Genomic DNA, 22090 nt, shown 5'->3' with positions numbered 1-22090 from the left:
TTGATATTAGCTAGTTGTTGATAATAGCTAGTTGTTGATAATAGCTAGTTGTTGATAATAGCTAGTTGTTGACAATAGCTAGTTGTTGATAATAGCTAGTTGTTGATAATAGCTAGTTGTTGATAATAGCTAGTCGTTGATAGTAGCTAGTTGTTGATAATAGCTAGTTGTTGATATTAGCTAGTTGTTGATAATAGCTAGTTGTTGACAATAGCTAGTTGTTGATAATAGCTAGTTGTTGATAATAGCTAGTTGTTGATAATAGCTAGTTGTTGATAGTAGCGAGTTGTTGATAGTAGCTAGGTCTGGTTGTTGATAACATATCCTGTGAAGGACCGCCCAGCTAGCACATTTAGTTCCTTGGTAGTTGTGGTAACGTAAAAATAAATTCTCCATTGGTTCTGGGAACGAAGCCTAACTTTTTTAAAATAAGTTCTGAGAACGGAAGTGAACATTTTGCCTGTTTTGGGAACATACATATTTACGTTGCATTGAGGTTCTGAGAATGTTTTAGGTTATTTTGAGTTTTTTTCCTTTAATTGAACGTTTCAATAAATTCTTATAATACTGCTAGCTGAGTTTGGGTTAACAGTTTGGATATTTTTTTAATACCTTTCTTAAAACTGAACATTTTAATAAGACTGCTAGCTTAGGTTAACTGTTTTGAACTCTAAGCTCAGATAGGATATATGGAAATGACTTTGCTTAGGCATTAATCGTTTTTTTTTTATTGCAGCACAGCTTCACTAAGATTTGAACCTATGCTCTTCTTATTTCTGGCACATGGAATTAGACCACTGCACCACCAGGATGGAGCAAGCATATCATGTTTTGTTACTCATAAAAATATGTTAATTTTAGTCTATTTAAAAAGGCCCCATTTCAAAGGAAACAAGCACAACAATAAGATCAGGTGTGGCCAATTATTGAGAGTGGCCAACACACCTGAACACACTTAACAAGATAGAGATAGAGATAGTTTTGTTGACGCTGAGAACAGAATGTATGTTTTTCAAAAGTATTCTTAGAATGTTTTTGAACATTACTCATGTTCTCTTTTGTTATTGTTATGATAAATGCTGTTAATGTTCTGAAAGTATGACTTTTAAATAGAACTTTGAGGAAACCTGCAGAAAACGTATTGAAATTCCCACAGCAGAATGTTGTTTCTTAAAACGTTCTCTGAACTATTTGAGAACATTCCCCAACATTTAAGACGGAGTACTAGTCCTTCAACTTTATATACGATACGACAGACAGCAGACGCTTGCTGGATCTGTTTGTGCTTTATGATCCACATAAACAAACTGGGCCCGGTTTCCACATAACGATAGAATTTACACTTACGGAGTGTTTAACGATGCATCTTTCCTACAACGACCGAAGATGTAACGTGCGTTTCCCAAAACACTATGCAGAGAGAGCGCGGTCGCTAAGTGCGTCGTTGAGGCATAGTGTCGATACTGATATGATCGTGATAAAAGGAGTGCTGCTCTCAGATCAGTTTTCGCCATTCAAACCCCCAAACCCTACTATCTTACCCTAACATTATAATTATTTCACAATACTGATGAAGGATCAGCTCCTAGAAGAGATATTACCACCTACCGCTGCTAATATTGAGGCAACTTATTCTAATGCTTACCCAATATAAATGCACTAAATCCCAGATTTAAGCACATCATTGCGCACGTTAGGTTACACATCATGAAATATGCTGAGATAAATTACAGACCGTAGCCTACAAGTAGCAAAATAGAACTCAATTGACCCTTCTCTAAGCCACCTTTGGTTACTGTTGCAACCTCAAACAACATTTTCCCAGAAAGCCCAATTCCCCAACCATCCTCTGGTGAAATCCCCTCACAATGATTTCAAACTGTGTTTATAATCCATCATGAAATTGAACACAGACTAACTACCCCCTTGCTAATCAGGAACCTCTTGGTTATGTTGTGGTGGACTGTCATTACAATTGCTTCACGACAACCTGGTAAAATTGTGTTTGTAGTATAGCTAGCCACTGAATGGCTCTAAATTCACTGTCAGCATGCAGTCAAAGCTGTACCCACTTTTTGAGCTAACTAGCGCTCTCAAATCGTATCCTGATGTCGACAACAGATGGGAGTTGTATTCATAACATGGCTAACTTAGCTAGCTAACATACATTTTGAGAAAACAAGATATATTAGGTGGCTAGCTAGCGTTAGCAACGTTTGGTAGTCAATGAGACCGAGAGCTAGCTAACCAGCTGAGATAGAAATTAATGTAACAAAAGTATAATTTTGGATTAGAAAATACTCCATCAACAGGCTCTGCATTTCAGGAATCACAGTAACAAGTTCTCCTGCTGCACTGTTCAGTTATTTAGCCATTTAAACATTTATTTCTGGTAGAAAACGCTCTTTTTTTTGACATAGCCCTCACTGGCTTTCAGCATCACTCCATCAAGGGAAATATAGTACTCTTTCTAACAAAGATATTTACATATATTTCAGGATGTTGTGTATCTCTGGAAATAATCAGAATTAATGTAAACATTACACTTTTGAAAACACAGCTTGTCTCAGTAAGTGATTTCTTGGCAGAATTTCCCCTGGTTATGTGGTAGCCACGGGACAGGGTAAATTGAGTCACGGGACAGGGTAAATTGAGTCACGGGACAGGGTAAATTGAGTCACGGGACAGGGTAAATTGAGTCACGGGACAGGGTGAGTCACGGGACAGGGTGATCCACGGGACAGGATAAATTGAGTCACGGGACAGGGTAAATTGATCCACGGGACAGGGTAAATTGAGTCATGGGACAGGGTAAATTGAGTCACGGGACAGGGTAAATTGAGCCACGGGACAGGGTAAATTGAGCCACGGGACAGGGTAAATTGAGTCCACGGGACAGGGTAAATTGAGCCACGGGACAGGGTAAATTGAGCCACGGGACAGGGTAAATTGAGCCACGGGACAGGGTAAATTGAGCCACGGGACAGGGTAATTTAATCCGCCTACACATTTCTGTACTGAATGAAATATTAAAATACTAACTTTTTAAAACCACGTCTATCTTTATTTCCCATAAAAACCAATAGATTCTCACACTCCATATCTATAACCTCCCAGTAATTTATTGGGTAAAGAAAACTAACGTTTTTTGCATCACTGTGCCTGAAACGTTGGTGTTTTTTTACCCAATAAATTACTGGGAGGTTATACATTTTTATAGCTTCTAGTTTATTCACCGTTAGTCAGCACCTGGACACCAAATCATTTTCTCTGAGTGTGCTTTTTAATAGACTATTATCTCTGTTTCCCACAATTCAACACAATCACAATAGTTTCGTTTAAAAAAATATATATATATATATATAAAGCATCTTTTAACACAGGCTTAACACCTAGCAAACACGTTGTACTTGAAAAAAATAACATAGGCCCTGTTGTTACCTCATGTCCCAGCGATAATGACACTTGAATTTGCTCAACTTGCCATTGGCTCAATCATTGGCTCGTCTTACCCCAAGGCAAACATTTTGACCATATTGACTCTGTTACAGGCTGGATCACGTTGTTGTATGTTTTCATTCTGTAATGTATTGATTGTTGCTGCCTTCTTGGTCAGATCTCCCTTGAAGAAGAGACTCTGGGTCTCAATGGGCTTTTCCTGGTTAAATAAATCAATATTATCCCACACAAATACAAGGATGCACTTTTATGCTAGGTTTAAGACCTCATATTGAAGCTTACAGAGACCCCAGCTGATGTGTAGAACACTCTTCAAATGATCTGCTTTAGTTTAGATACAAGCATCACGAAACCTCTAAACACAAATATCTTTTGACTTGGTGAAAATTAGTTTTTGGGACCTGACTTGCTTACCTCTTCTTCCATGTGGTTTCTTCCTTCACAGACTCCATGAAATGATGACCTCTTGCTAAATATTTGGCCAAATTATTAATTTTGTGTAGGGTTTCCTAGAAACAAGGGTGTCTCAACCTTTGGATCAACTTACCCCAATCTCCCCTACTGTGGTACAGCCATATGGCCTCTCTGCCTGATGTGTTCAAACATCCTCTGTTGGTGCTCTGTACGTAGAGATTCAGACCTGACTCAGCTGAGGCTCGCCTTTCAAGCTTGGTGTGTGTGTGTGTGTGTGTGTGTGTGTGTGTGTGTGTGTGTGTGTGTGTGTGTGTGTGTGTGTGTGTGTGTGTGTGTGTGTGTGTGTGTGTGTGTGTGTGTGTGTGTGTGTGTGTGTGTGTGTGTGTCTTTCAGCAGCACTTGTTAATTGGAGTGTTATGCAGCGTTTGTTTGGTCAGTGGTATCAGGTTACTGATGAAGGGGCCAGGCCAGCTTCAATAATAGATATCACAGACAATGGAGCGCATGCATCCCAACTCAGCCTCCCACAGCCCTGCCCCCTAGCCTCCAGCCTCCCCTCCTCCTCTCTCCCTCCCTCTCTCCCTCCCCCTCCCTCTCTCCCTCTCTCCCTCCCTCCCTCTCCCCCTCCCTCCCTCCCTCCCCCCTCCCTCCCTCCCTCTCCCCTCCCCCCTCCCCTCCTCCCTCCCTCCCTCCCTCCCCCCTCCCTCCTCCCTCCCTCCCTCCCTCGCCCCTCCCCCCTCCCTCTCTCCCTCCCTCCTCCCCCCTCCCTCCCCTCCCTCCCTCCCTCCCTCCCCTCCCTCCCTCCCTCTCCCCCTCCCTCCCTCCCCCACCCCCTCCCTCCCTCCCTCCCTCTCCCCTCCCCCTCCTCTCCCTCCCTCCCTCTCCCCTCCCTCCTCCCTCCCTCCCTCCCTCCCCCTCCCTCCCTCCCTCCCTCCCTCACCCCTCCCTCCCCCTCCCTCCCCTCCCTCCCTCTCCCCTCCCTCCCTCCCTCCCCCTCACCCCTCCCCCTCCCTCCCCTCTCCCTCCCTCCCCCTCCCTCCCTCTCCCCCTCCCTCCCCTCCCTCCCTCACCCCTCTCTGTGATGTGGTTGCTATGTATTTTTCCTACCATCAGAACAGCACTGTTTTTTATTTCCGCTGAATGCATCTGGTTTGTCGTAGGTCCATTTGTTTATGTATGTATGGAAAACAGACCATATTCTCTCTGTCCTCCCCCCAATCTGTCTTTACCACATCATCATCCACTAGACCTGTCAGCATGAACACACCCTCCCTCCCCCTCTTTTATCCCTCCTCCTATTCTGTGGTCTCTCTCTCTCTCTCTCTCTCTCTCTCTCTCTCTCTCTCTCTCTCTCTCTCTCTCTCTCTCTCTCTCTCTCTCTCTCTCTCTCTCTCTCTCTCTCTCTCTCTCTCTCTCTCAACACACTGTTACACTTGCTTATCTAGTGCCCTGTCTCTCGCACTCTTCTCTTGGTCCTGAAAGCCTGTCTTTTTATTTCACTCTTTTCTTCTCTCTCTTCTTCTATCCTTCCTCTTTGAATATCTATTATGCTGTATGCTGAGGACTAGACTGACCAATGACTTTCAGGTATAGTACCGTACCACTCGCTGTTGGTTTTAATAGGAACGACATGGCTACTCACTGCTGCTTGGTGTTGCTGATCACCTGTTGCACAGACAGACCATTCTGTGTTGGGTTTTGTATTGTATTGTATTGTATTGTATTGTATTGTATTGTATTGTATTGTATTGTATTGTATTGTACTGGTTTTGAGGACATTTACGTTTGTAGTCATTTATCAGACGCTCTTATCCTGAGTGTCTTACAGGAGCAATTAGGGTTAAGTGCCTTGCTCAAGGGCACATCGACAGATTTTTCACGTTGTTGGCTCGGGTATTCAAACTAGCGACCTTTCAGTTACCCGCCCAACACTCTAACCACTAGGCTACCTGCCTCCTCTACACTCTAACCACTAGGCTACCTGCCTCTTCTACACTCTAACCACTAGGCTACCTGCCACCTCTACACTCTAACCACTAGGCTACCTGCCACCTCTACACTCTAACCACTAGGCTACCTGCCTCCTCTACACTCTAACCACTAGGCTACCTGCCACCTCTACACTCTAACCACTAGGCTACCTGCCACCTCTACACTCTAACCACTAGGCTACCTGCCTCCTCTACACTCTAACCACTAGGCTACCTGCTTTCCCCGAGAAGCAATTATGCGATGTAAAATACTAGAATTAGTTGTGGAACTCGTTTGTTCACCTGGAGAGGTAGGAGGGTAAACACCTAAAGACCATGCGGTGCAGTGCCCTTTAGCTTCTGTACGTTTACATATAAACAAAACACCTTTAAACACACTTTTGTGTCCCGAGTCTTAGTATATAACTCTCTTATTTCAACCATATCTGGTTGTTGACCTTTACATGTTTGATCAAGTGTATATTAAACTAAATATATTTAAAGTGAAGTAAACTAGCTTTGTTGCTATTGTCAGACTCCAAGGTCTCTCTGTAATAGAGAAATACAAGAAGGTTTCTGTGGAAGTGTCTTTATATTGCCAGGTGCAGCCGTTCATATTCTGTCGGCTGCCATTTTGTTCTTTTTACACTGAGGTGGTGTTCCAAACGGAACCCTATTGTCTACAGGTGTCAGATCTTAATTTGAATACTCTTGTTGCTGAGAATTTTCCTGCACCGCAGAAAATGAAGATGAGCTTTGATTTACATACATTCACAGAAAACCATCAGTAACATACGGGTATACCGTATAAACAGTATTGCACTTCTTATGGAACCTACTTTTTGTCTAGCTAGTAGTCTAAAAACCAATCAAGCAACATTATGGACCAAATGTTCACATGCTGTTGCTGCTGGGTTATTTTGCTGTGACAATACTGGTCAAATTAAGATCCAGCATCTGTATCTAGTGTACTACTTTTGACCAGGACCCACACTCAGACTAGGGCTCTGGTCAAACATAGTACACTATATAGGGGGTAGGATGGTGGTTGGGAGGCAGACTTGCCTAACTCTTCCCACTGCTGTCAAATTGAGGAACTTATTCTGCTGTAGATAATTGACTGGATGAGAATATTCTGATATCGGGATTGTAGTTGTTATGGTATGTTATGTCAGTTGAATTTGCATATATGCCATTGAGTATACTGCCCTCTCAGTATACTGCCCTCTCAGTATACTGCCCTCTCAGTATGCTGCCCTCTCAGTACACTGCCCTCTCAGTACACTGCCCTCTCAGTATACTGCCCTCTCAGTACGCTGCCCTCTCAGTACACTGCCCTCTCAGTACACTGCCCTCTCAGTATACTGCCCTCTCAGTTACTGCCCTCTCAGTATACTGCCCACTCAGTGTACTGCCCTCTCAGTATGCTGCCCTCTCAGTACACTGCCCTCTCAGTATACTGCCCTCTCAGTATACTGCCCTCTCAGTGTACTGCCCTCTCAGTACACTGCCCTCTCAGTATACTGCCCTCTCAGTGTACTGCCCTCTCAGTACACTGCCCTCTCAGTGTACTGCCCTCTCAGTACACTGCCCTCTCAGTATACTGCCCTCTCAGTGTACTGCCCTCTCAGTACACTGCCCTCTCAGTATACTGCCCTCTCAGTGTACTGCCCTCTCAGTGTACTGCCCTCTCAGTACACTGCCCTCTCAGTATACTGCCCTCTCAGTATACTGCCCTCTCAGTATACTGCCCTCTCAGTTACTGCCCTCTCAGTACACTGCCCTCTCAGTACGCTGCCCCCTTAGTACGCTGCCCTCTCAGTATACTGCCCTCTCAGTACACTGCCCTCTCAGTACGCTGCCCCCTTAGTACTGCCCTCTCAGTATGCTGCCCTCTCAGTATACTGCCCTCTCAGTACACTGCCCCCTCAGTACACTGCCCTCTCAGTACGCTGCCCCCTTAGTACGCTGCCCTCTCAGTATACTGCCCTCTCAGTACGCTGCCCTCTCAGTACGCTGCCCCCTCAATGTACCGCCCTCTCAATATACCGCCCTCTCAATATACCGCCCTCTCAATATACCGCCCTCTCAATATACCGCCCTCTCAATATACCGCCCTCTCAGTGTACCGCCCCCTCAGTACACTGCCCTCTCAATATACCGCCCTCTCAATATACCGCCCTCTCAATATACCGCCCTCTCAATATACCGCCCTCTCATATACTGCCCTCTCAGTGTACTGCCCTCTCAGTGTACTGCCCTCTCAGTATACTGCCCTCTCAGTGTACTGCCCTCTCAGTATACTGAGGCTTCGATCAGTTCAGGGCCAGTATCCTAGGAATCCTGTTAAAATCAATACTCCCAGCTCAGATGATAAGGTTTGCTCAGGATGATGATGATAAGACACTGCTCAGTTTTAGGATGATGATAAGACACTTCAGAGTAGGGTTTAGGATGATAGGTTTCAGAGTAGGTTTTGATGATAAGACACTGCTCAGAGTAGGTTTTAGGATGTTAAGACACTGCTCAGAGTAGGTTTTAGGATGTTAAGACACTGCTCAGAGTAGGGTTTAGGATGATGAGACACTTCCAGGACAAACTCTGAGCCAGGAGTAAAATCAACCAACTAAAAGTTCATATCAGCTGGTAATTACGACAGTTGGAGGTACCGCAAAGGAAAGATGGTGATGACGCTCATTGACATCGTTGCAAATGATGGGGATTAACCAATCACGATGAGGCATCGCCAGCTGTGAACTCTACAGCACAGTTCAGACAACCACAGTGAATGTGACTGTGCATCAAATGTTGTAATGGTCAAACGTTTGGCGTGCGTCACCTTTAAAAAAAAAAAAACAATTCTGATGGTTGTTAGAAGCGGACTTTTGATAATATTACTGTTGTATCAACACACTCGTCACTCCCGTTCAACATCCCTAAATCTCTTCGGCACAGTAGCTTTCACGTCACTTACCAATAACGTTCGAAAGGTTTATCACTTCCATCGAACACAATCAATGTTAACATAAGCCTTAGATGCCTTCAACTGCCCAACTTACAGGCCCAAGTTATAATCATTTTACCAACTGGATATTGAGCCACAAAGAGAGAACATGAGGTGGGTTGATTAAATATTCAAAATAAAAAACATCTGTAATGATTTATTAGTGGCTAGTGGTTTGTATGTAAATATTTAGGCATCAATGGGAGCTGCTGAGGGGAGGAGGGCTCATACTAATACCTGGAATGGAGCGAATGGACTGGTATCAAACACGTGTGTTTTGTATCTGGCACCATTCCACCAATTCCACTCCAGCCATTACCACGAGCCCGTCCTCTCCAATTAAGGTGCCACCAGCCTCCTGTGTTAGGCATATCATGTGAAATAGGCTTCACATGTGAAGTGAAAAGCACAAGAGATGCTGTTGCATGTAGCTTGAACCTTACCGCTGTTTCCATGGTGACTGTTTATCACATAGTTTTCCATCACTTCATTGTCCATTTATCAGACCTGGGATAACTATAGTTTTAACTATGCTTTGTGGAAATATAATGAACAAATTCCCAGGGGAAGTGACTACAACTATTTGAATACAGATTCCCCCCCAAGAAATTACTACTTAAAAAAACTTTTTGAATAGAGATCTCAGTAAGTAACTACATTTCAGAAACCAATGGATTGGCTGTCTACTACTAATGACAGGGCTGTATCTCCATGGATTGGCTGTCTACTACTAATGACAGGGCTGTATCTCCATGGATTGGCTGTCTACTACTAATGACAGTGCTGTATCTCCATGGATTGGCTGTCTACTACTAATGACAGGGCTGTATCTCCATGGATTGGCTGTCTACTACTAATGACAGTGCTGTATCTCCATGGATTGGCTGTCTACTACTAATGACAGGGCTGTATCTCCATGGATTGGCTGTCTACTACTAATGACAGTGCTGTATCTCCATGGATTGGCTGTCTACTACTAATGACAGTGCTGTATCTCCATGGATTGGCTGTCTACTACTAATGACAGGGCTGTATCTCCATGGATTGGCTGTCTACTACTAATGACAGTGCTGTATCTCCATGGATTGGCTGTCTACTACTAATGACAGGGCTGTATCTACATGGATTGGCTGTCTACTACTAATGACAGGGCTGTATCTCCATGGATTGGCTGTCTACTACTAATGACAGGGCTGTATCTACATGGATTGGCTGTCTACTACTAATGACAGGGCTGTATCTACATGGATTGGCTGTCTACTACTAATGACAGGGCTGTATCTACATGATTGGCTGTCTACTACTAATGATTGGCTGTCTACTACTAATGACAGGGCTGTATCTACATGTTTGATTGGCTGTCTACTACTAATGACAGGGCTGTATCTCCATGGATTGGCTGTCTACTACTAATGACAGGGCTGTATCTACATGGATTGGCTGTCTACTACTAATGACAGGGCTGTATCTACATGTTGGATTGGCTGTCTACTACTAATGACAGGGCTGTATCTACATGGATTGGCTGTCTACTACTAATGACAGGGCTGTATCTCCATGGATTGGCTGTCTACTACTAATGACATGGGGCTGTATCTACATGTCCATGGATTGGCTGTCTACTACTAATGACAGGGCTGTATCTCCATGGATTGGCTGTCTACTACTAATGACAGGGCTGTATCTACATGGATTGGCTGTCTACTACTAATGACAGGGCTGTATCTACATGGATTGGCTGTCTACTACTAATGACAGGGCTGTATCTGCATGGATTGGCTGTCTACTACTAATGACAGGGCTGTATCTACATGGATTGGCTGTCTACTACTAATGACAGGGCTGTATCTACATGGATTGGCTGTCTACTACTAATGACAGGGCTGTATCTACATGTTTGATTGGCTGTCTACTACTAATGACAGGGCTGTATCTACATGGATTGGCTGTCTACTACTAATGACAGGGCTGTATCTACATGGATTGGCTGTCTACTACTAATGACAGGGCTGTATCTACATGGATTGGCTGTCTACTACTAATGACAGGGCTGTATCTACATGGATTGGCTGTCTACTACTAATGACAGGGCTGTATCTACATGGATTGGCTGTCTACTACTAATGACAGGGCTGTATCTACATGTTGGATTGGCTGTCTACTACTAATGACAGTGCTGTATCTACATGGATTGGCTGTCTACTACTAATGACAGGGCTGTATCTACATGGATTGGCTGTCTACTACTAATGACAGGGCTGTATCTACATGGATTGGCTGTCTACTACTAATGACAGGGCTGTATCTACATGGATTGGCTGTCTACTACTAATGACAGGGCTGTATCTACATGGATTGGCTGTCTACTACTAATGACAGGGCTGTATCTACATGGATTGGCTGTCTACTACTAATGACAGGGCTGTATCTACATGTTGGATTGGCAGCCTTCAACTAAATCTCCTAAATATCAATGTCCCCAGGTGTACATAATCAAGTCAAACCAATTAACCAATGATTTTTTGTACAGATAAATATAAATATGGTGTGACGCTCAACTTCTGTATGAATCTTTCAACATGCCACTAAAAAGGTAGAAATCTGTAATTAATTTAATGAGACCTGAAAAATACTGCAGAGAAATTCAAAGCCATTTGCAAATATTGCAAACAGCAAGTTGGATGTTTAGCAAAAACTACTTTGAACCTATTTGTCCATCTGAGAGTAGGTGTTCTTGTTTCAAACACACACTATACCATCTTTAAAGGAATAGTTTCATGTAGGCTTACCCCTGCATGATGTTTTGATAACAGTCTGAGAGTAGGTGTTCTTGTTTCAAACACACACTATACCATCTTTAAAGGAATAACATGACACTTAATAGCCATATTTTGTTACTGTTAGCATTCTCAGTAACACTTAACATTAAACTGTTCTGGGGCCTGTGTAATAAAAAGGGAAGTACATTTTATTAGCATGTTTTCACATCATACTTTGGTAATAGCATTTTAATTGCGTAGCAATGAGCTGAGAGATTTGGTAAGAGGAATAGTGACTGTTCCTTATTCCAGTTATGTCATAACTCCATTATTGTGTCATTATAAAGACATTTACAATGTCCTATGTAACAATGACATCATTGCGTAATCATCACAAAGTCACTCCACATGCATAGAAACGTAATGTCAAGTGTTGCTGTGTCACCTTACGTCTCCGTCAGTAAGAAAATAGATTTGTTAGTCATTTTGAAGCTGCAAAAGTGGTCTCCTCTTATGTTGAGATGATTCCATGTCCCCCATGTATTTTCATTCTAGGCTATAGGCCAAACCACGTGTTTATGATTATATATTTATTCAACTAACTGTTGTCGTTTTTGGTTCTTAATCAAATATTTGTCAGTCATCAGATAATGTTCTGTTTTTTTTTCAAATAACTTCCATCTATTAAAATACTTTCAAATAAAATGTAGTTTTCTGCGACGTGTATTTGAATATCAAGTAGTTAGTTGCCTTCAGTTGAAACTCTTTATAAACTGTATTAGACTACCAAGTGTATTTGAAAAGTTGGTATTTTCAAATAAACTACAAAATACAAATATTTTCTGCCCTGGTCTGGTTGGTATTACCACCTCCAGTGAGTGTAGCATCCACTCCCCAACCCTAACCCCTCCTCCATTCTAACCCTAACCCCTCCTCCATCCTAACCCCGCCTCCATCCTAACCCTAACCCCCCCTCCATCCTAACCCCCCCTCCATCCTAACCCCTCCTCCATCCTAACCCTAACCCCTCCTCCATCCTAACCCCTCCTCCATCCTAACCCTAACCCCTCCTCCATCCTAAACCTAACCCCTCCTCCTCCATCCTCACCCCTCCTCCATCCTAACCCTCCCTCCATCCTAACCCTAACCCCTCCTCCACCCTAACCCCTCCTCCATCCTAAACCTAACCCTTCCTCCATCCTAACCCTTCCTCCACCCTAACCCTAACCCTTCCTCCATGCTAACCCCTCCTCCATCCTAACCCCTCCTCCATCCTAACCCCTCCTCCACCCTAACCCTTCCTCCATCCTAACCCTAACCCTTCCTCCACCCTAACCCTAACCCTTCCTCCACCCTAACCCCTCCTCCACCCTAACCCTTACTCCATCCTAACCCTAACCGCTACTCCATCCTAACCCCTACTCCATCCTAACCCTTCCTCCATCCTAACCCTTCCTCCATGCTAACCCCTCCTCCATCCTAACCCTTCCTCCATCCTAACACCTCCTCCATCCTAACCCTAACCCCTCCTCCACCCTAACCCGTCCTCCATCCTAACCCTTCCTCCATCCTAACCCTTCCTCCATCCTAACCCTCCTCCATCCTAACCCCTCCTCCATCCTAACCCCTCCTCCATCCTAACACCTTCCTCCATCCTAACCCTAACCTTCCTCCATCCTAACCCCTCCTCCATCCTAACCCCTCCTCCATCCTAACCCTTCCTCCATCCTAACACCTCCTCCATCCTAACCCTAACCCCTCCTCCATCCTAACCCTTCCTCCATCCTAACCCCTCCTCCATCCTAACCCTAACCCCTCCTCCATCCTAACCCTTCCTCCATCCTAACCCCTCCTCCATCCTAACCCAAACCCTTCCTCCATCCTAACTCCTAATCCTTCCTCCATCCTAACCCTAATCCTTCCTCCATCCTAACCCCTCCATCCTAACCCTAACCCCTCCTCCATCTCCCTCCCCACCCACTCCTCCCAACCCTAACCCCTCCTCCATCCTAACCCTAACCCCGCCTCCATCCCATCCTCCTCCCTACCCTAACCCCGCCTCCATCCCCTCCTCCTCCCAACCCTAACCCCTCCTCCTCCCAACCCTAACCCCGCCTCCATCCCATCCTCCTCCCAACCCTAACCCCGCCTCCATCCCCTTCTCGTCCCAACCCTAACCCCTCCTCCTCCCAACCCTAACCTCTCCTCCTCCCAACCCTAACCCCTCCTCCTCCCAACCCTAACCCCGCCTCCATCCCCTCCTCCTCCCAACCCTAACCTCTCCTCCTCCCAACCCTAACCCCTCCTCCTCCCAACCCTAACCCCGCCTCCATCCCCTCCTCCTCCCAACCCTAACCTCTCCTCCTCCCAACCCTAACCCCTCCTCCTCCCAACCCTAACCCCTCCTCCTCCTCCCAACCCTAACCCCGCCTCCATCCCCTCCTCCTCCCAACCCTAACCCCTCCTCCTCCTCCCAACCCTAACCCCTCCTCCTCCCAACCCTAACCCCTCCTCCTCCCAACCCTAACCCCGCCTCCATCCCCTCCTCCTCCCAACCCTAACCCCTCCTCCTCCCAACCCTAACACCTCCTCCTCCCAACCCTAACCCCTCCTCCTCCCAACCCTAACTCCGCCACCATCCCGTCCTCCTCCCAACCCTAACCCCGCCTCCATCCCCTCCTCCTCCCAACCCTAACCCCGCCTCCATCCCCTCCTCCTCCCAACCCTAACCCCGCCTCCATCCCCTCCTCCTCCCAACCCTAACCCCGCCTCCATCCCCTCCTCCTCCCAACCCTAACCCCGCCTCCATCCCCTCCTCCTCCCAACCCTAACCCCGCCTCCATCCCCTCCTCCTCCCAACCCTAACCCCTCCTCCTCCCAACCCTAACCCTCCATCAGCTCCCATAAATGACACAACAACACACCCTGTTATCTTTTACATGCACACCCTGTCATCAGCTGATCCAAAAATACACCAAAATGACACAACAACACACCCTGTTATCTGGTGTGATCCATATTAACTGACACAACAACACACCCTGTTATCTGGTGTGATCCATATTAAATGACACAACAACACACCCTGTTACACAACAACACATCCTGTTATCTGGTGTGATCCATATTAACTGACACAACAACACACCCTGTTATCTGGTGTGATCCATATTAAATGACACAACAACACACCCTGTTACACAACAACACATCCTGTTATCTGGTGTGATCCATATTAAATGACACAACAACACATCCTGTTATCTGGTGTGATCCATATTAACTGACACAACAACACACCCTGTTATCTGGTGTGATCCATATTAACTGACAACAACACACCCTGTTATCTGGTGTGATCCATATTAACTGACACAACAACACACCCTGTTACACAACAACACACCCTGTTACACAACAACACACCCTGTTATCTGGTGTGATCCATATTAAATGACACAACAACACACCCTGTTATCTGGTGTGATCCATATTAAATGACACAACAACACATCCTGAAACAAACCGGTTCATTTCTGTGGCTTGTATTTCTCAAAGCTTCAGTGGAGAGATGAGATATCTAGAGCCACTAAACACATACTCTGACTCTGACCAATGGACATTTTAATATTAGCAAAAGTGAAATGTCAGTGAGTGAGACTCATAGGCTGGAGGTGTCTATAGATGGCTGATTAAACACTTAGCAGAGATGATGGCGTTTAGGGAGATGACACGGCTTGAGACTAAATCTGCGTCCAAAATGAGACCCTATTCCCTCTGTAGTGCACTACTTTAGACCAGCACCCTATTCCCTATGTAGTGCGCTACTTTAGACCAGAGCCCTATTCCCTATATAGTGCACTACTTTAGACCAGAGCTCTATTCCCTATATAGTGCACTACTTTAGACCAGAGCCCTACTCCCTATATAGTGCACTACTTTATACCAGAGCCCTACTCCCTATATAGTGCACTACTTTAGACCAGAGCCCTATTCCCTATATAGTACACTACTTTAGACCAGAGCCCTATTCCCTATGTAGTGCACTACTATTGACCTGGGCCCATGGTTTTGTGCACTATAGAGGCAATAGGGTGACATTTGGGATGTTGGTTGAGGGGCACCAGCCTGAATGACAATGTGTCAGGGTTCTGGGAGGGCAGGAGAGAGGAGACGTAGAGAGATGACAGTGATGTCAGGGTTCTGGGAGGGCAGGAGAGAGGAGACGTAGAGAGATGACAGTGTGTCAGGGTTCTGGGAGGGCAGGAGAGAGGAGACGTAGAGAGATGACAGTGTGTCAGGGTTCTGGGAGGGCAGGAGAGAGGAGACGTAGAGAGATGACAGTGTGTCAGGGTTCTGGGAGGGCAGGAGAGAGGAGACGTAGAGAGATGACAGTGTGTCAGGGTTCTGGGAGGGCAGGAGAGAGGAGACGTAGAGAGATGACAGTGTGTCAGGGTTCTGGGAGGGCAGGAGAGAGGAGGCGTAGAGAGATGAGTATGTCAGGGTTCTGGGAGGGCAGGAGAGAGGAGACGTAGAGAGATGACAGTGTGTCAGGGTTCTGGGAGGGCAGGAGAGAGGAGACGTAGAGAGATGACAGTGTGTCAGGGTTCTGGGAGGGCAGGAGTGAGGAGACGTAGAGAGATGACAGTGTGTCAGGGTTCTGGGAGGGCAGGAGAGAGGAGACGTAGAGAGATGACAGTGTGTCAGGGTTCTGGGAGGGCAGGAGAGAGGAGATGTAGAGAGATGAGTGTGTCAGGGTTCTGGGAGGGCAGGAGAGAGGAGACGTAGAGAGATGACAGTGTGTCAGGGTTCTGGGAGGGCAGGAGAGAGGAGACGTAGAGAGATGACAGTGTGTCAGGGTTCTGGGAGGGCAGGAGAGAGGAGACTTAGAGAGATGACAGTGTGTCAGGGTTCTGGGAGGGCAGGAGTGAGGAGACGTAGAGAGATGACAGTGTGTCAGGGTTCTGGGAGGGCAGGAGAGAGGAGACGTAGAGAGATGACAGTGTGTCAGTCTAACATGTCTGTTTAGCCAGATAGTCCATCGGTCTCTATATACTATTAGTCCATCAGTCTCTATACTATTAGTCCATCAGTCTCTAATCTATTAGTCCATCAGTATCTATACTATTAGTCCATCGGTCTCTAATCTATTAGTCCATCAGTCTCTATACTATTAGTCCATCAGTCTCTATACTATTAGTCCATCAGTCTCTATACTATTAGTCCATCAGTCTCTAATCTATTAGTCCATCAGTATCTATACTATTAGACCATCAGTCTCTATACTATTAGTCCATCGGTCTCTATATACTATTAGTCCATCAGTCTCTATACTATTAGTCCATCAGTCTCTATACTATTAGTCCATCAGTCTCTATACTATTAGTCCATCAGTCTCTATACTATTAGTCCATCAGTCTCTATACTATTAGTCCATCAGTCTCTATACTATTAGTCCATCAGTCTCTATACTATTAGTCCATCAGTCTCTATACTAATAGTCCATCAGTCTCTAATCTATTAGTCCATCAGTCTCTATACTATTAGTCCATCAGTCTCTAATCTATTAGTCCATCAGTCTCTATACTATTAGTCCATCAGTCTCTATACTATTAGTCCATCGGTCTCTATATACTATTAGTCCATCAGTCTCTATACTATTAGTCCATCGGTCTCTATATACTATTAGTCCATCAGTCTCTATACTATTAGTCCATCAGTCTCTATACTATTAGTCCATCAGTCTCTAGTCCATCAGTCTCTATACTATTAGTCCATCAGTCTCTATATACTATTAGTCCATCAGTCTCTATACTATTAGACCATCAGTCTCTATACTATTAGTCCATCAGTCTCTATACTATTAGTCCATCAGTCTCTATACTATTAGTCCATCAGTCTCTATACTATTAGTCCATCAGTCTCTATATACTATTAGTCCATCAGTCTCTATACTATTAGTCCATCAGTCTCTATACTATTAGTCCATCAGTCTCTATACTATTAGTCCATCAGTCTCTATACTATTAGTCCATCAGTCTCTATACTATTAGTCCATCAGTCTCTAGTCCATCAGTCTCTAGTCCATCAGTCTCTATACTATTAGTCCATCAGTCTCTATATACTATTAGTCCATCAGTCTCTATACTATTAGTCCATCAGTCTCTATATACTATTAGTCCATCAGTCTCTATACTATTAGTCCATCAGTCTCTAGTCCATCAGTCTCTAGTCCATCAGTCTCTATACTATTAGTCCATCAGTCTCTATATACTATTAGTCCATCAGTCTCTATACTATTAGTCCATCAGTCTCTATACTATTAGTCCATCAGTCTCTATACTATTAGTCCATCAGTCTCTATACTATTAGTCCATCAGTCTCTATACTATTAGTCCATCAGTCTCTAGTCCATCAGTCTCTAGTCCATCAGTCTCTATACTATTAGTCCATCAGTCTCTATATACTATTAGTCCATCAGTCTCTATACTATTAGTCCATCAGTCTCTATACTATTAGTCCATCAGTCTCTATACTATTAGTCCATCAGTCTCTAATCTATTAGTCCATCAGTCTCTATACTATTAGTCCATCAGTCTCTATACTATTAGTCCATCAGTCTCTATACTATTAGTCCATCAGTCTCTATACTATTAGTCCATCAGTCTCTATACTATTAGTCCATCAGTCTCTAATCTATTAGTCCATCAGTCTCTATACTATTAGTCCATCAGTCTCTAATCTATTAGTCCATCAGTCTCTAATCTATTAGTCCATCAGTCTCTAATCTATTAGTCCATCAGTCTCTAATCTATTAGTCCATCAGTCTCTATACTATTAGTCCATCAGTCTCTATACTATTAGTCCATCAGTCTCTATACTATTAGTCCATCAGTCTCTATACTATTAGTACATCAGTCTCTATACTATTAGTCCATCAGTCTCTATACTATTAGTCCATCAGTCTCTATATACTATTAGTCCATCAGTCTCTATACTATTAGTCCATCAGTCTCTATACTATTAGTCCATCAGTCTCTATATACTATTAGTCCATCAGTCTATATACTATTAGTCCATCAGTCTCTATACTATTAGTCCATCAGTCTCTATACTATTTGCTAGGCTAGTGGGCATGAGGAGGGGCCGGTTTGTGTAACAGTTACCTAATGTCTCTGTCCTGTCTGTCAGCAGGGAGTAACAGTTACCTAACGTCCCTGTCCTGTCTGTCAGCAGGGAGTAACAGTAACCTAACATCTCTGTCCTGTCTGTCAGCAGGGAGTAACAGTAACCTAACGTCTCTGTCCTGTCTGTCAGCAGGGAGTAACAGTAACCTAACGTCTCTGTCCTGTCTGTCAGCAGGGAGTAACAGTTACCTAACCTCTGTCAAGTCCTGTCTGTCAGCAGGGAGTAACAGTAACCTAACGTCTCTCAGCAGGGAGTAACAGTAACCTAACGTCTCTGTCAAGTCCTGTCTGTCAGCAGGGAGTAACAGTAACTTAACGTCTCTCAGCAGGGAGTAACAGTAACCTAACGTCTCTGTCCTGTCTGTCAGCAGGGATCTGTTCTGCCTCTCTCTTCTGCTGTCCTGTGCGGCCGTACTACCATGAGCACTTCTACTCCATCCTCAGGTAGGTCTGCTCTCTCACCAACCCCATCAACAGACCTCTGACCTCTACCCACGTTATCAGGTACCCTCGTTGGTCCCTGGTTATAATGCAATGCTACCCAGGAGTTTCCCCTGGAGACGTGATGCAGAATACAACGCATAACAAGTGAGTGAAAAGAGCAGCTCCTGATTGGTCCATTCCCCCCCATGACCCTGTGTTTCCATGGTAACATGCTGGTAACCTCTGGTTGGCTGACAGAGAGGAGATTAATCTAATTGTGCCGTTGACTGATCTTATTGGCTTTAAAGAGATTAACTAAGATCCCATCTCCTGTAATGGACACACACACACACACACACACACACACACACACACACACACACACACACACACACACACACACACACACACACACACACACACACACACACACACACACACACACACACACACACACACACACACACACACACACACACACACACACACACACAGGCTCTCAGACAGGAAATTGATGGGTATGGCTATCAGATGGGAAGCCTCCCTCACATCATATGATGTGTTCTAGAACAACTCCAGACTCTATCAGGCGCATTGTAACGCCAGGATATCATAGTGGTTCGAACCCCAGACTCTACAGACTGATATCCAACGTAGAATGTATCAGACATGATATATATGATGTGTTTAGAACAACTCCAGACTCTATCAGACCTGATATCATATGATGTGTTGTAGAACAACTCCAGACTCTATCAGACCTGATATCATATGATGTGTTCTAGAACAACTCCAGACTCTATCAGACCTGATATCATATGATGTGTTCTAGAACAACTCCAGACTCTATCAGACCTGATATCATATGATGTGTTCTAGAACAACTCCAGACTCTATCAGACCTGATATCATATGATGTGTTCTAGAACAACTCCAGACTCTATCAGACCTGATATCATATGATGTGTTCTAGAACAACTCCAGACTCTATCAGACCTGATATCATATGATGTGTTCTAGAACAACTCCAGACTCTATCAGACCTGATATCATATGATGTGTTCTAGAACAACTCCAGACTCTATCAGACCTGATATCATATGATGTGTTCTAGAACAACTCCAGACTCTATCAGACCTGATATCATATGATGTGTTCTAGAACAACTCCAGACTCTATCAGACCTGATATCATATGATGTGTTCTAGAACAACTCCAGACTCTATCAGACCTGATATCATATGATGTGTTCTAGAACAACTCCAGACTCTATCAGACCTGATATCATATGATGTGTTCTAGAACAACTCCAGACTCTATCAGACCTGATATCATATGATGTGTTCTAGAACAACTCCAGACTCTATCAGACCTGATATCATATGATGTGTTCTAGAACAACTCCAGACTCTATCAGACCTGATATCATATGATGTGTTCTAGAACAACTCCAGACTCTATCAGACCTGATATCATATGATGTGTTCTAGAACAACTCCAGACTCTATCAGACCTGATATCATATGATGTGTTCTAGAACAACTCCAGACTCTATCAGACCTGATATCATATGATGTGTTCTAGAACAACTCCAGACTCTATCAGACCTGATATCATATGATGTGTTCTAGAACAACTCCAGACTCTATCAGACCTGATATCATATGATGTGTTCTAGAACAACTCCAGACTCTATCAGACCTGATATCATATGATGTGTTCTAGAACAACTCCAGACTCTATCAGACCTGATATCATATGATGTGTTCTAGAACAACTCCAGACTCTATCAGACCTGATATCATATGATGTGTTCTAGAACAACTCCAGACTCTATCAGACCTGATATCATATGATGTGTTCTAGAACAACTCCAGACTCTATCAGACCTGATATCATATGATGTGTTCTAGAACAACTCCAGACTCTATCAGACCTGATATCATATGATGTGTTCTAGAACAACTCCAGACTCTATCAGACCTGATATCATATGATGTGTTCTAGAACAACTCCAGACTCTATCAGACCTGATATCATATGATGTGTTCTAGAACAACTCCAGACTCTATCAGACCTGATATCATATGATGTGTTCTAGAACAACTCCAGACTCTATCAGACCTGATATCATATGATGTGTTCTAGAACAACTCCAGACTCTATCAGACCTGATATCATATGATGTGTTCTAGAACAACTCCAGACTCTATCAGACCTGATATCATATGATGTGTTCTAGAACAACTCCAGACTCTATCAGACCTGATATCATATGATGTGTTCTAGAACAACTCCAGACTCTATCAGACCTGATATCATATGATGTGTTCTAGAACAACTCCAGACTCTATCAGACCTGATATCATATGATGTGTTCTAGAACAACTCCAGACTCTATCAGACCTGATATCATATGATGTGTTCTAGAACAACTCCAGACTTTATCAGACCTGATATCATATGATGTGTTCTAGAACAACTGCAGACTCTATCAGACCTGATATCATATGATGTGTTCTAGAACAACTCCAGACTCTATCAGACCTGATATCATATGATGTGTTCTAGAACAACTCCAGACTTTATCAGATCTGATATCATATGATGTGTTCTAGAACAACTCCAGACTCTATCAGACCTGATATCATATGATGTGTTCTAGAACAACTCCAGACTTTATCAGACCTGATATCATATGATGTGTTCTAGAACAACTCCAGACTCTATCAGACCTGATATCATGATGATGTGTTCTAGAACAACTAGAACAACCAGACTCTATCAGACCTGATATCATATGATGTGTTCTAGAACAACTCCAGACTCTATCAGACCTGATATCATATGATGTGTTCTAGAACAACTCCAGAC

The 22090-nt window shown here is 44.1% G+C and overlaps 1 protein-coding gene across 1 annotated transcript in view; it reads left to right on the top strand.

Moving 5' to 3' along the window:
* The first annotated feature begins 5401 nt into the window (after window positions 1–5401).
* Window positions 5402–22090, top strand: part of LOC123989572 (polypyrimidine tract-binding protein 3-like) — a 70126-nt gene continuing 53437 nt past the window's right edge. Inside the window, 2 exon segments of the mRNA XM_046290688.1 lie at window positions 5402–5460; window positions 19165–19237. Coding sequence (XP_046146644.1) covers window positions 5428–5460; window positions 19165–19237 — 106 coding nt within the window. The 5' untranslated portion in view covers window positions 5402–5427.

Source organism: Oncorhynchus gorbuscha, linkage group LG11, assembly GCF_021184085.1.
Source record: "Oncorhynchus gorbuscha isolate QuinsamMale2020 ecotype Even-year linkage group LG11, OgorEven_v1.0, whole genome shotgun sequence".
Lineage (NCBI taxonomy): Eukaryota > Metazoa > Chordata > Actinopteri > Salmoniformes > Salmonidae > Oncorhynchus > Oncorhynchus gorbuscha.
The sequence above is the reverse complement of the archived record's forward strand: the minus strand, read 5'-3'. Positions and strand labels throughout refer to the sequence as shown.